Genomic DNA, 12,363 nt, shown 5'->3' on the forward strand with positions numbered 1-12,363 from the left:
GGTCAAAATGGCTAAACCTTTCATCTATATACTCCTTCCCGTTGATAGACAGTTTGCAGACCGTTTCTCTTAGCCCTTCTTCCCCACTGAGGGAGGAATCAACCACATCTTTAAGTCGTCTTTCTAATGCTTCTACTCTCTCAGTGAGTTTGTGAAGTCTCTCTCCCAACAAGCCAAGCTCATTGCTAACATCATCATCATCTTCATGTTGGGCAACAGATGGTTTCAGATCATCCAAATATAACTGTTCAAGTAGGCTAGAAACCTCAGTGATATCCCCACGTGGCTGCCCCTTTGTTAAATGCTGAGGGGTCTATCTTGTTCTTCTGCCACCTCCATTTTGCGAAAAGGAGGGCCTTGGATATCCTAGGTATACAAACGTATGAAGGTATGTAAGTGTATATGACTGAGATTATGTGTGCATTACAAGTGTAGATGTTACTGATGTATTAGTTTTGCTCTAAATAAAGCTAGGAACAAAGCTAGCAATGTACAATAGCCTGGTATGAGCTAAACAAACTGTTACCCCCAAATGTATGCTGTATGTGACCAGCCTCACAAAACAACCAAACTCAGAAAAAAACAAGAAATAACAACAAATCAAAAATGTGTTTGATATGCTTAAACTGTGCAGAAGTGAGCTCAAAAGAGAACCTTACGGCCAGAATACGTCGCCGTATGGGCCACCATATGTAAAATGCACCCTGTATTATCACACCGTTTAATAAATGGAACCGTGATACAGAGAGATTTGCTTATTGTGGTTCCACAGGGAATGCTCTTACAAACACCTTTTAAGGTCAGGGCACCGTAATATATCACTCTCAATTGAGCTCAATTTTCCACAGCAGCTGCAGCATTTAATGATCTACTTACAAGTGTTTCCTCCCCTAAACACCCAAAAAAGTGATGTATATACAAATGTACATAAACATACAAATACAATATATACAGTTCGCTCGTTGACAATAACATCAATATTGGGATTCAGCAATCCCGTATTTTAGCGTATGCAGTTCCACAAGCGAGAAGTATGTAAGGGAGAGAATGGTGAGCAATAAACGCACAGAGACATGGCGGTCTCAAGTTCCAAGCCAGGTTGCTCACCCCCTCGTCGGCTTTAATAGCAGTGCGAGTCCGTGGTTACTGCTTTGTCCAACTCTGATTAGCGTCCGTGGAAAAAAAAGGTGCCAACAGCAAAAGTCGTGCTCACAACTGCAAACAGTGAACAAAAAGCAGAGAAAATAGATCCAAGGGAGAAACTGTTATTGCATCAATGTCCTTACCATGTGATTCACACTGGACATCCCATTGTGTAGCCTCCAGACAGCCCCTCAGTGATTCTACAGCCTCAGGTGACCACTTCCTCACTGTCCTTGTGGTCACTGCCTGTCTCTGAACCAGGGATTTATAGCACGAGTAGAGGTGAACCAGGTTATGGTCTGAACGATCCAGTTGGGGGAGAGCTGTGGATTTATATGCTTCTTTGACATTGGTATACAGCAGGTCCAGAGTCTTGTTCTCTCTCGTCATGAACAAACTGGCTAAAAGTGGGCAGACATGATGAGAGGGTAACATGATTGAAGTCTCCAGACACTGTGATGAATGCACTAGGGCTCTGGTTTTGCACCCTTGCAATGGTTGAGTGGATGACATCACACCCAGCGCCCGCGTTAGCAGAAGGTGGAATGTACACAGCACACAGAATGGCGTGAGAAAACTCGTATGGGAGATAGTACAGATGCATGGGTACAACCCACAGTTCAGTATCCAGCTTACAAATTACTTCTTTAACTGTGTTGTGACCAGGATTTCACCATCTGTTATTCACAAGGACAATATAGATATTCATGAGTAATATGAGTTGATAGAAGACTAGTTAGATGTGGAAAAAGTTTATTATTATTTATTTTATATTTTAGTAATTAGTGTTTTCTTACAGTATTCTTTTAACATTTACAATTAGACACATTTTGGGTCATTTTTAGTTTCTGGTGGGTTTTGGGCAAACTTTGGGGTGTCCATTCAACTGTGGCCAGGTCTTCTGGTCTTGTACGGCAGTCATAAAGTTACTTTTTTGTGTTCACCTGACTTAGTTCTGTGCTTTTACTGTGTTTTAAATCAAACATTTCTTCTCTCTTTGTAATGCCTGTCTAATGTATGTTATTATACCACACAATTTCTGCACATGCAAAATTACAATTAAAGCTAAAATAAAAGTTAAAAAGTGATGGTGATGGAACATATAGAGACATCTAGCATGGGAGGTGCCATCTTATATAAGAGAAGCATGATGCTGCCTTTATTGTTGGGCTTCTCAGTGATGAAGTTCAGAACAGATTTCAGATTGGTGAGCACCTTATTATTGATTGGTGTCATCAGAGTAACAAAATTAGCCCAATAAATTTTCTCTATCAAAAAGGTTTTTATAACAAAAAAAAAATGATGACCTCATGACCTTTTGGTTTTAAATTAAATTTTAGTCAGAAACCACATCTCATATTGTGGGTGTTAGGGTGAGGGCTACAGTGGCTTTTTCTGATTTGAAATAAAACCTTTAGTTAAAGTGATCAAAAATAACTTAAAATTGTTACAAAAAACAGTCCCTCACAATTTGGACTTTCTCTTCCCATTGCCTGCTTTTATACTGACTGGGTGCCTGTCTTACTTTGAACAGTGCCAGAGTGGTTACATTGCAGACACAGCAATAATAACCCAAATCCATAATCATTCTGTCCTGATATATTATTTATTACGCTACTTTATGAGAGAATGTATTGCAGTTTAACATAAAGCCTCGTCTATAGAGAGTTGAGTGTTTTTTTTTTAGAGGTGTGCTTTTCAGGATGACGTTAACATTGGTCAATTATAAATGTGCTTGATCGTTGCTGAAATTCTACTCCAGGTCTTGTCCTAGTGGAGATGGTATTCTATCAATTTTACATACTTGTGCTCTTGTTTCAAATGTGTTGATTAGTTTTATGAAAATTATCTTTTTCTATTTATTTTTGATATTATTCTGTCTCTTAATCTTTTTTATATATAAATACATTTTGATACGTATTAATGTGAAGAACTGTTTGAAGTGTCTAGAACTGTTCTTTATTCCATTTTATTTAAGACCAGTCTTCTCCTGATATGACATCCATGGTGTTCAAAGAGAATGCAACATTCATTCGCCCCCCAACATTTTACATCAGTGGATTGTACAACATGCCACATGCAAAATATTATTATATGTTTTTGTGTTTTGTGTACGCTGTGACTGTTTTAGGGAATTCTTTTATAATGGGTACTATATACCTGGCACGCACTCTGCACACAGCAAAGTATATAGCTGTCTTCAACTTGGCCTTGTCTGATCTGTGTGGAAGCTCTGCTATTATTCCAAAGTATGCAGACATGTTTCTGCGTGAGAACCAGTACATATCTTATGAGGACTGTTTGACAAGCATGTTTTTTGTTTTTCTTTTCATAATAATGCAGTCCTTTACTCTGCTTGCTTTGTCCTTTGACAGAGTAATTGCTATATGTTTTCCTCTGAGGTATCATGCTATTGTCACTAAAACCACAATGACTCTGATCATTGGTGTTATGTGGATCATCTCGGCGACTATTATTGGTGTTTCTGTAGCTCTGATTACCAGACTGTCCTTCTGTAGATCTACTACAGTTGACAGTTATTTATGTGATCATGGTCCCATCTACAGACTAGCCTGCAATGATAATTTTCCTAGTTCTGTTATGGGCAAAGTCTGTATTGCTGTTGTGCTTTGCCTTCCATTGATACTGATAGCTTTCTCATATGTTTGTATTGGTGTTGCATTGCTTAAGATCTCACATGGTGCTGAACGAATAAGAGCTGTGAAAACCTGCACTTCCCACCTCATATTAGTGGCCATGTATTATCTACCAATCCTTAGCATTTATATGGCTGCTGTTACAACATACCTACATCCAAACACTAGAATAATCAACTCAGCTCTAGCACAAACAATTCCACCCATGTTAAACCCCATCATATATACTCTGAAGACAGAGGAGGTATTGCAGTCTATTAAAGTACTCTACAAACAAATCAAGGTGAACTTTGCAATGGAAGATCCTGTGAAAAGTGTTGTGAAGAATTAAAATGGTAGAATAACTGTAGTTTAGTCTATTGGTATAAAGAAAAGAATTCTCCACTGTATATTTTTACAGAGCTGAATGCCTTAAAGGCATTCTTCTGGCTGGTAAAGTATTAATTTTTTTATTATTAATAGAACATCCTCATCGCTGTTTGTTGTCACGCATCCTCCGAGTACCTCGTTGGATTCTGACTTGATCTTCCAGAATCCTCTGGGAGATCACATGACTTCCACACAGTCAACAAACGCTGACACTAACCTAGACTCAACCTCCCAGGATTCTCTGGGAGGTCACCTGACTCCTCACATGACTTGACTTATATCAGCGCTCTCGCTCTCCCGAATTCTAATGTGTGTCACCTGTGTTACTGATCATATGACAAACCTAGTTTAGTTTATAAGCCTGGGCTTTAGCATAGGGACTTTGCGAGGTATTGTATCCACTGCGTGATCTACTGAGCGTTCATTTCATTGTATGTTTATCCTGTATGACCTTCACTTTTCATTTCTCGACTTTGCCTTTTTTGCTCTGCCCTTTGGATTATTAGCCTTTGTGTATGATTACTGATTTTTGACCTTTTGCATGTATTCCCGACTATGTTTTTGACTTTCCCTTTTTGGACATTTCGCCTGGTGTTATGTTTGTGTGTTTGTTTCTCTTGTGCTTTCTGGAATTGACCCATGCTTTAGATTGTGATTCTATAAGTAAAGCCTCCTTTGTGTTTTACATCTGTGAGCATCTGAATCTGCTTGGCATGTTACATTTGTAGTTTAATGTACTGTAAACTAATGGTTCTTTATGAAGTTAGAACATTTATTTTTGTTAGCTTTGAGGTAGATATTTGAATAAAGAAATTTGAATAAATATCTATAAATGTACCATTGTATAAAATATGTTTAAATCCCAAGGTGGTCCTTAAGGTTTGCCAATTCAAGAAACACATGATACAGTACAAAAATAAAGCTGAAAACAAATTTTTGCAGGTGGAGTCTTTTGTGCATGGTGTTCTTTTTGCAAATTATCTTGCAAGTCTAAATCTTGAGTAAGTATTTTACTATTTAGATTAAATTAGTCACAGTTTGAACCTTAAAGAGAAAGAGAAATGTATATATTAATCAGTCAGTTTATTTGCACAGAAGGACTTTAGTTAAGAAGATTTAAAAAAATAAACTCACTGATTATCTTAAGTACTTTAGGGATACACAGTCCAGAATGGTCAGCACAGAAAAACAGCCTGACATGATGCTTGATTGTTCTGAGATAAACTTTTTTCGGTTTGCCCCCCTGTAGCTTTCAGCTCTTCACATAAACAGGTCTGCAAATTAGTCCCCAACTAGTTAAAACATGATCATTCAGTTTTCAGATTAGGCCACTCTGAAACACATGGATTATTACTGTATTGTTGAATCGTTCACTTTTTCATTAACTGTATTTGTACTTTACCTTCAACTCATATTTGTTATTCTGCTACTATATTAGTTAATATTTGTTATTATATTACAATAACCTTAGCTATTATATTAGTTAATGCATACTATATTAGTTAATCTGTCCATTCATTCAATGTACTTTATCCAATGGTAACTACTGCTGGAACAACCAATTCCTCCTTATGTTTCTTGATTAATAAAGAAGGATAACATGTTACTTATTACTGATAATTACTATATTTGTTCAAGATTTGTTCACTCATAGTTACAAGGTAACTAGGAAACCAAATTGTAAAGTGTTACCCACTTACTTCATTCAAACAAACATCTTCTTCCACCATACCATGAAGACAGGTGGAATATCACCCATCAGGGATGTTATGGGACGTGTTCAAACACAGTTTGAGCAATGCAAATAAAAACAAAGCAGTGATTCGTAAATCCACTTTGACCTGCATTTCAATCAAAGCAGTACAAAGGCACGATACTAATGAGTGCAGTTGTAATGGTATATGCATCTTCTGCATGCTATTTAGTGTGATAATATTCAAGTTGGGATAATAATGCCCTGGGAAACCTGAGCCATTTAGAATTTATCTTTTGTTTGTTATCACTGTAGCAACAAATCAAATAAAATATACTAAAAATACAAAACACTGAAATATATTGGTTAATACATTTTAAAATTGGGTTTTAAATTAAACGTTCAAAAAATTATGTATGACATTGTTATCTCATGACAAACCGCCACTGCAGCCTCGAGTGAACTTGAAGTTGCCTACCAAAATGGTGGCAGCATGATTGCATGATGCCATTGGAATATTATGAATAGCTCACAACCTAAGGACACATAGGCACATACAGAAAAAGAAGGGGCTGAAGAGTGTGGCTTGTCGCTTAAGGCTACATCCTGTCAATTCTTGAAGGAGGGCATACATGCAAATAACACCACAAAAAGAGATCAACATAGGCAACTACTAATTAAAAGAAAAATGTTATTTTTACAAGGACAATATGGGTATACATGAGTAATATGAGTTGGTAGAAGACTAGGTGGATGTGGATAAACTATTTTATATTTTAATAATTAGTGTTTTCTTACAGTATTCTTTTAACATTTACAATTAGACACAGTTTGGGTCATTTTCAGTTTCTGGTGGGTTTTAGGCAAACTTTGGGGTGTCCATTCAGCTTAGGCTGAGCCTTCTGGTCTTGTACGGTAGTCATAAAATTACTTTTTTCTGTTTACCTGACTTGATTTTGTGCTTTTACTGTGTTTTAAATAAAAATTTTCTTCTCTCTTTGTAATGCCTGTCTACTGTATGTTATAATACCATACGATTTCTGTACATGCAAAATTACAATTAAAGCTAAAATAAATTTTAAAAACTGATGGTGATGGGTGGAGCATATAGAGACGTCTAGCATGGGAGGTGCCATCTTATATAAGAGAAGCATGATGCTGCCTTTATTGTTGGGCTTCTCAGTGATGCACAAGAAAGTTCAGAACAGATTTCAGATTGGTGAGCACCTTATTATTGATTGGTGTCATCAGAGTAACAAAATTAGCCCAATACATTTTCTTATCAAAAAGTTTTTTATAACAAAAAAAAATATGATGACCTCATGACCTTTTGGTTTTAAATTAAATTTTGTCAGAAACCACATCTCATATTGTGGGTGTTAGGGTGAGGGCTACAGCGGCTTTTTCTCATTCAAAATAAAACCTTTAGTTAAAGTGATCAAAAACAACTTACATTTGTTACAAAAAACAGTCCCTCACAATTTGGACTTTCTCTTCCCATTGCCGGCATTTATACTGACTGGGTGACTTGACTTCTTACTTTGAACAGTGCCAGAGTGGTTACATTGCAGACACAGCAATAATAACCCAGACCCATAATCATTCTGTCCTGATATATTATTTATTATGCTAATTTAATTTATGAGAGATGAATTGCAGTTTAACACAAAGCCTTGTCTATAGAGAGTTGAGTTTTTTTTTTTTTTTTTTTCGAGGTGTGCTTTTCAGGATGACGTTAACATTGCTCAATTATAAATGTGCTTGATCGCTGCTGAAATTCTACTCCAGGTATTGTCGTAGTGGAGATGGTATTCTATCAATTTTACACCCTTGTGCTCTTGTTTCAAATGTGTTGATTAGTTTTATGAAAATTATCTTTTTCTATTTATTTTTGATATTATTCTGTCTCTTAATCTTTTTTTATATATAAATACATTTTGATATGTCTTAGTGTGAAGAACTGTTTGAAGTGTCTAGAACTGTTCTTTATTCCATTTTATTTAAGACCAGTCTTCTCCTGATATGACATCCATGGTGTTCAAAGAGAATGCTACATTCATTCGCCCCCCAACATTTTACATCAGTGGATTGTACAACATGCCACATGCAAAATATTATTATATGTTTTTGTGTTTTGTGTACGCTGTGACTGTTTTAGGGAATTCTTTTATAATGGGCACTATATACCTGGCACGCACTCTGCATACAGCAAAGTATATAGCTGTCTTCAACTTGGCCTTGTCTGATCTGTGTGGAAGCTCTGCTGTTATTCCAAAGTATGCAGACATGTTTCTGCGTGAGAACCAGTACATATCTTATGAAGACTGTCTGGCAAGCATGTTTTTTGTTTTTCTTTTCATAATAATGCAGTCCTTTACTCTGCTTGCTTTGTCCTTTGACAGAGTAATTGCTATATGTTTTCCTCTGAGGTATCATGCTATTGTCACTAAAACCACAATGACTCTGATCATTGGTGTTATGTGGATGATCTCTGCAACATTTATGTCTGTTTCTGTGGCTCTGATTACCAGACTGTCCTTCTGTAGATCTACTACAGTTAACAGTTATTTATGTGATCATGGTCCCATCTACAGACTAGCCTGCAATGATAATTTTCCTAATTACATTATGGGCAACATCTATATTGCTGTTGTGCTTTGCCTTCCATTGATACTGATAGCTTTCTCATATGTTTGTATTGGTGTTGCATTGCTCAAGATCTCGAATGGTGCTGAACGAATGAAAGCCGTGAAAACTTGCACTTCCCACCTCATATTAGTGGCCATGTATTATCTACCAATCCTTAGCATTTATATTACTGCTGTTACAACATATCTACATCCAAACACTAGAATAATCAACTCAGCTCTAGCACAAACAATTCCACCCATGTTAAACCCCATCATATATACTCTGAAGACAGAGGAAGTATTGAAGTCTATTAAAGTACTCTACAAACGAATCAAGGTGAACTTTGCAAAGGAAGATCCTGGAAAAGTGATGTGAAGAATTAAAATGGTATAATAACTGTAGTTTAGTTTATTGGCATAAAGAAAGGAATTCTCCACTGTATATTTTTATAGAGCTGAAAGCCTCAAAGGCATTTCTTTTTCTTTTTTTTATTATTAATAGAACATCCTCATTGATGTTTGTAGTTTAATGTACTGTAAACTAATGGTTCTTTATGAAGTTAGAACAATTATTTTTGTTAGCTTTGAGGTAGATATTTGTATAAAGAAATTTGAATAAATATCTATAAATGTACCATTGTATAAAATATGTTTAAATCCCAAGGTGGTCCTTAAGGTTTCAATTTCTGCTTACATTATTTACATATTTGTATAGACAAACAGGTACAACATAAAAGATGCTGTTGCCAATTCAAGAAACAAATGATACAGTACAAAAATAAAGCTGAAAACAAATTTTTGCAGGTGGAGTCTTTTGTGCATGGTGTTCTTTTTGCAAATTATCTTGCAAGTCTAAATCTTGAGTAAGTATTTTACTATTTAGATTAAATTAGTCACAGTTTGAACCTTAAAGAGAAAGACATTTTTTCTCCTACTTGTTGGTAAAAGGGCTTTCATACAAAAAGTGTGTGTGTTGAACACATGGTTGTATTGCACTATGTATATATTAATCAGTCAGTTTATTTGCACAGAAGGACTTTAGTTAAGAAGATTAAAAAAAAATAAACTCACTGATTATCTTAAGTACTTTAGGGATACACAGTCCAGAATGGTCAGCACAGAAAAACAGCCTGACACGATGCTTGATTGTTCTGAGATGAACTTTTTTCGGTTTGGCCCCCTGTAGCTTTCAGCTCTTCACATAAACAGGTCTGCAAATTAGTCCCCAACTAGTTAAAACATGATCATTCAGTTTTCAGATTAGGTCACTCTGAAACACATGGATTATTACTGTATTGTTGAATCGTTCACTTTTTCATTATCTGTATTTTTACTTTACCTTCAACTCATGTTTGTTATTCTGCTACTATATTAGTTAATATTTGTTATTATATTACAATAACCTTAGCTATTATATTAGTTAATGCATGTTACTATATTAGTTAATCTGTCCATTCATTCAATGTACTTTATCCAATGGTAACTACTGCTGGAACAACCAATTCCTCCTTATGTTTCTTGATTAATAAAGAAGGATAACATGTTACTTATTACTGATAATTACTATATTTGTTCAAGACTTGTTCAGTCATAGTTACAAGGTAACTAGGAAACCAAATTGTAAAGTGTTACCCACTTACTTCATTCAAACAAACATCTTCTTCCACCATACCATGAAGACAGGTGGAATATCACCCATCACGGATGTTATGGGACATGTTCAAACACAGTTTGAGCAATGCAAATAAAAACAAAGCAGTGATTCGTAAATCCACTTTGACCTGCATTTCAGTCAAAGCAGTACAAAGGCACGATACTAATGAGTGCAGTTGTAACGGTATATGCATCTTCTGCATGCTATTTAGTGTGATAATATTCAAGTTGGGATAATAATGCCCTGGGAAACCTGAGCCATTTAGAATTTATCTTTTGTTTGTTATCACTGTAGCAACAAATCAAATAAAATATACTAAAAATACAAAACACTGAAATATATTGGTTAATACTTTTTAAAATTTGGTTTTAAACTAAACATTCAAAAAATTATGTATGATGTTGTTATCTCATAACAAACCACCACTGCAGCCTGAAGTGAACTTGAAGTTGCCTACCAAAATGGTGGCAGCATGATTGCATGATGCCATTGGAATATTATGAATAGCTCACAACCTAAGGACACATAGGCACATACAGAAAAAGAAGGGGCTGAAGAGTGTGGCTTGTCGCTTAAGGCTACATCCTGTCAATTCTTGAAGGAGGGCATACATGCAAATAACACCACAAAAAGAGACCAACACAGGCAACTACTAATTAAAAGAAAAAATATATTTTTTGGGTTATTTTTTTAGTTTATGGTGGGTTTATGCAAACTTTGGGGTGCCCATTTCAACCGTGGCCAGGCCTTCTGGTCTTGTACAGCAGGCATAAAATTACTTTTTGTGTTCACCTGACTTGATTTTGTGCTTTTACTGTTTTAAATAAAAATTTTCTTCTCTCTTTGTAATGCCTGTCTAATGTATGTTATTATACCACACAATTTCTCTACATGCAGAATTACAATTAAAGCTAAAATAAAATTTAAAAAGTGATGATGATGGGTGGAGCATATAGAGATGTCTAGCATGGGAGGTGCCATCTGTTTATAAGACATGCATGATGCTGCCTTTATTGTTGGGTGCCCTGCAAAAGCTTCTCAGTGATGCACAAGAAAGTTCAGAACAGATTTCAGATTGGTGAGCACCTTATTATTGATTGGTGTCATCAGAGTAACAAAATTAGCCCAATAAAGTTGGGATAATAATGCAGTGGGAAACCTCAGCCATTTAGAATTTATCTTTTGTTTGTTATCACTGTAGCAACAAATCAAATAAAAATATACTAAAATACAAAACACTGAAAATATATTGGTTAATACATTTTAAAATTTGGTTTTAAACTAAACGTTCAAAAAATGATGTATGACATTGTTATCTCATGACAAACCGCCACTGCAGCCTCGAGTGAACTTGAAGTTGCCTACCAAAATGGTGGCAGCATGATTGCATGATGTCGTTGGAATATTATGAATACCTCACAACCTAAGGACACATAGAGAAAAAGAAGGGGCTGAAGAGTGTGGCTTGTCGTTTAAGGCTACATCCTGACAATTCTTGAAGGAGGGCATACATGCAAATAACACCACAAAAAGAGATCAACACAGGCAACTACTAATTAAAAGAAAAATGTTATTTTTGGGGTTATTTTAAGTTTCTGGTGGGTTTATGCAAACTTTGAGGTGCCCATTTCAACCGTGGCCAGGCCTTCTGGTCTTGTACAGCAGGCATAAAATTACTTTTTGTGTTCACCTGACTTGATTTTGTGCTTTTACTGTGTTTTAAATCAAAATTTTCTTCTCTCTTTGTAATGCCTGTCTACTGTATGTTATTATACCACACAATTTCTGTACATGCAGAATTACAATTAAAGCTAAAATAAACTTTAAAAACTGATGGTGATGGGTGGAGCATATAGAGATGTCTAGCATGGGAGGTGCCATTTATATAAGACATGCATGATGCTGCCTTTATTGTTGGGCTTCTCAGTGATGCACAAGAAAGTTCAGGACAGATTTCAGATTGGTGAGCACCTTATTACTGATTGGTGTCATCAGAGTAACAAAATTAGCCCAACACATTTTCTCTATCAAAAAGTTTTTTATAACAAAAAAAGATATGATGGCACCATGACCTTTTGGTTTTAAATTAAATTTTGTCAGAAACCACATCTCATATTGTGGGTGTTAGGGTGAGGGCTACAGCGGCTTTTTCTCATTCAAAATAAAACCTTTAGTTAAAGTGATCAAAAACAACTTTTGTTACAAAAAACAGTCCCT

At 35.7% G+C, this 12,363-nt stretch overlaps 2 protein-coding genes across 2 annotated transcripts; both read left to right on the plus strand.

Moving 5' to 3' along the window:
- Positions 1-3,120: 3,120 nt before the first annotated feature.
- On the plus strand, positions 3,121-4,319 carry LOC118800852 (olfactory receptor 1571-like). Its single transcript, XM_036561001.1, has one exon. The coding sequence runs from the start codon at positions 3,139-3,141 to the stop codon at positions 4,129-4,131; it is 993 nt and encodes a 330-aa protein (XP_036416894.1). The 5' UTR covers positions 3,121-3,138; the 3' UTR covers positions 4,132-4,319.
- Positions 4,320-7,866: 3,547 nt separating this feature from the next.
- On the plus strand, positions 7,867-8,868 carry LOC118800831 (olfactory receptor 1571-like). The gene has a single exon (XM_036560974.1). The coding sequence runs from the start codon at positions 7,885-7,887 to the stop codon at positions 8,866-8,868; it is 984 nt and encodes a 327-aa protein (XP_036416867.1). The 5' UTR covers positions 7,867-7,884.
- The last annotated feature ends 3,495 nt before the right edge of the window (positions 8,869-12,363 follow it).

This window comes from Colossoma macropomum, unplaced genomic scaffold (genome assembly GCF_904425465.1).
Source record: "Colossoma macropomum unplaced genomic scaffold, Colossoma_macropomum, whole genome shotgun sequence".
NCBI classification, from domain to species: domain Eukaryota; kingdom Metazoa; phylum Chordata; class Actinopteri; order Characiformes; family Serrasalmidae; genus Colossoma; species Colossoma macropomum.

Bases quoted from the DNA above. Each gene is read 5' to 3' on its own strand.
- LOC118800831 (XM_036560974.1), top strand. From the start codon at position 7,885: ATGACATCCATGGTGTTCAAAGAGAATGCTACATTCATTCGCCCCCCA.
- LOC118800852 (XM_036561001.1), top strand. From the start codon at position 3,139: ATGACATCCATGGTGTTCAAAGAGAATGCAACATTCATTCGCCCCCCA.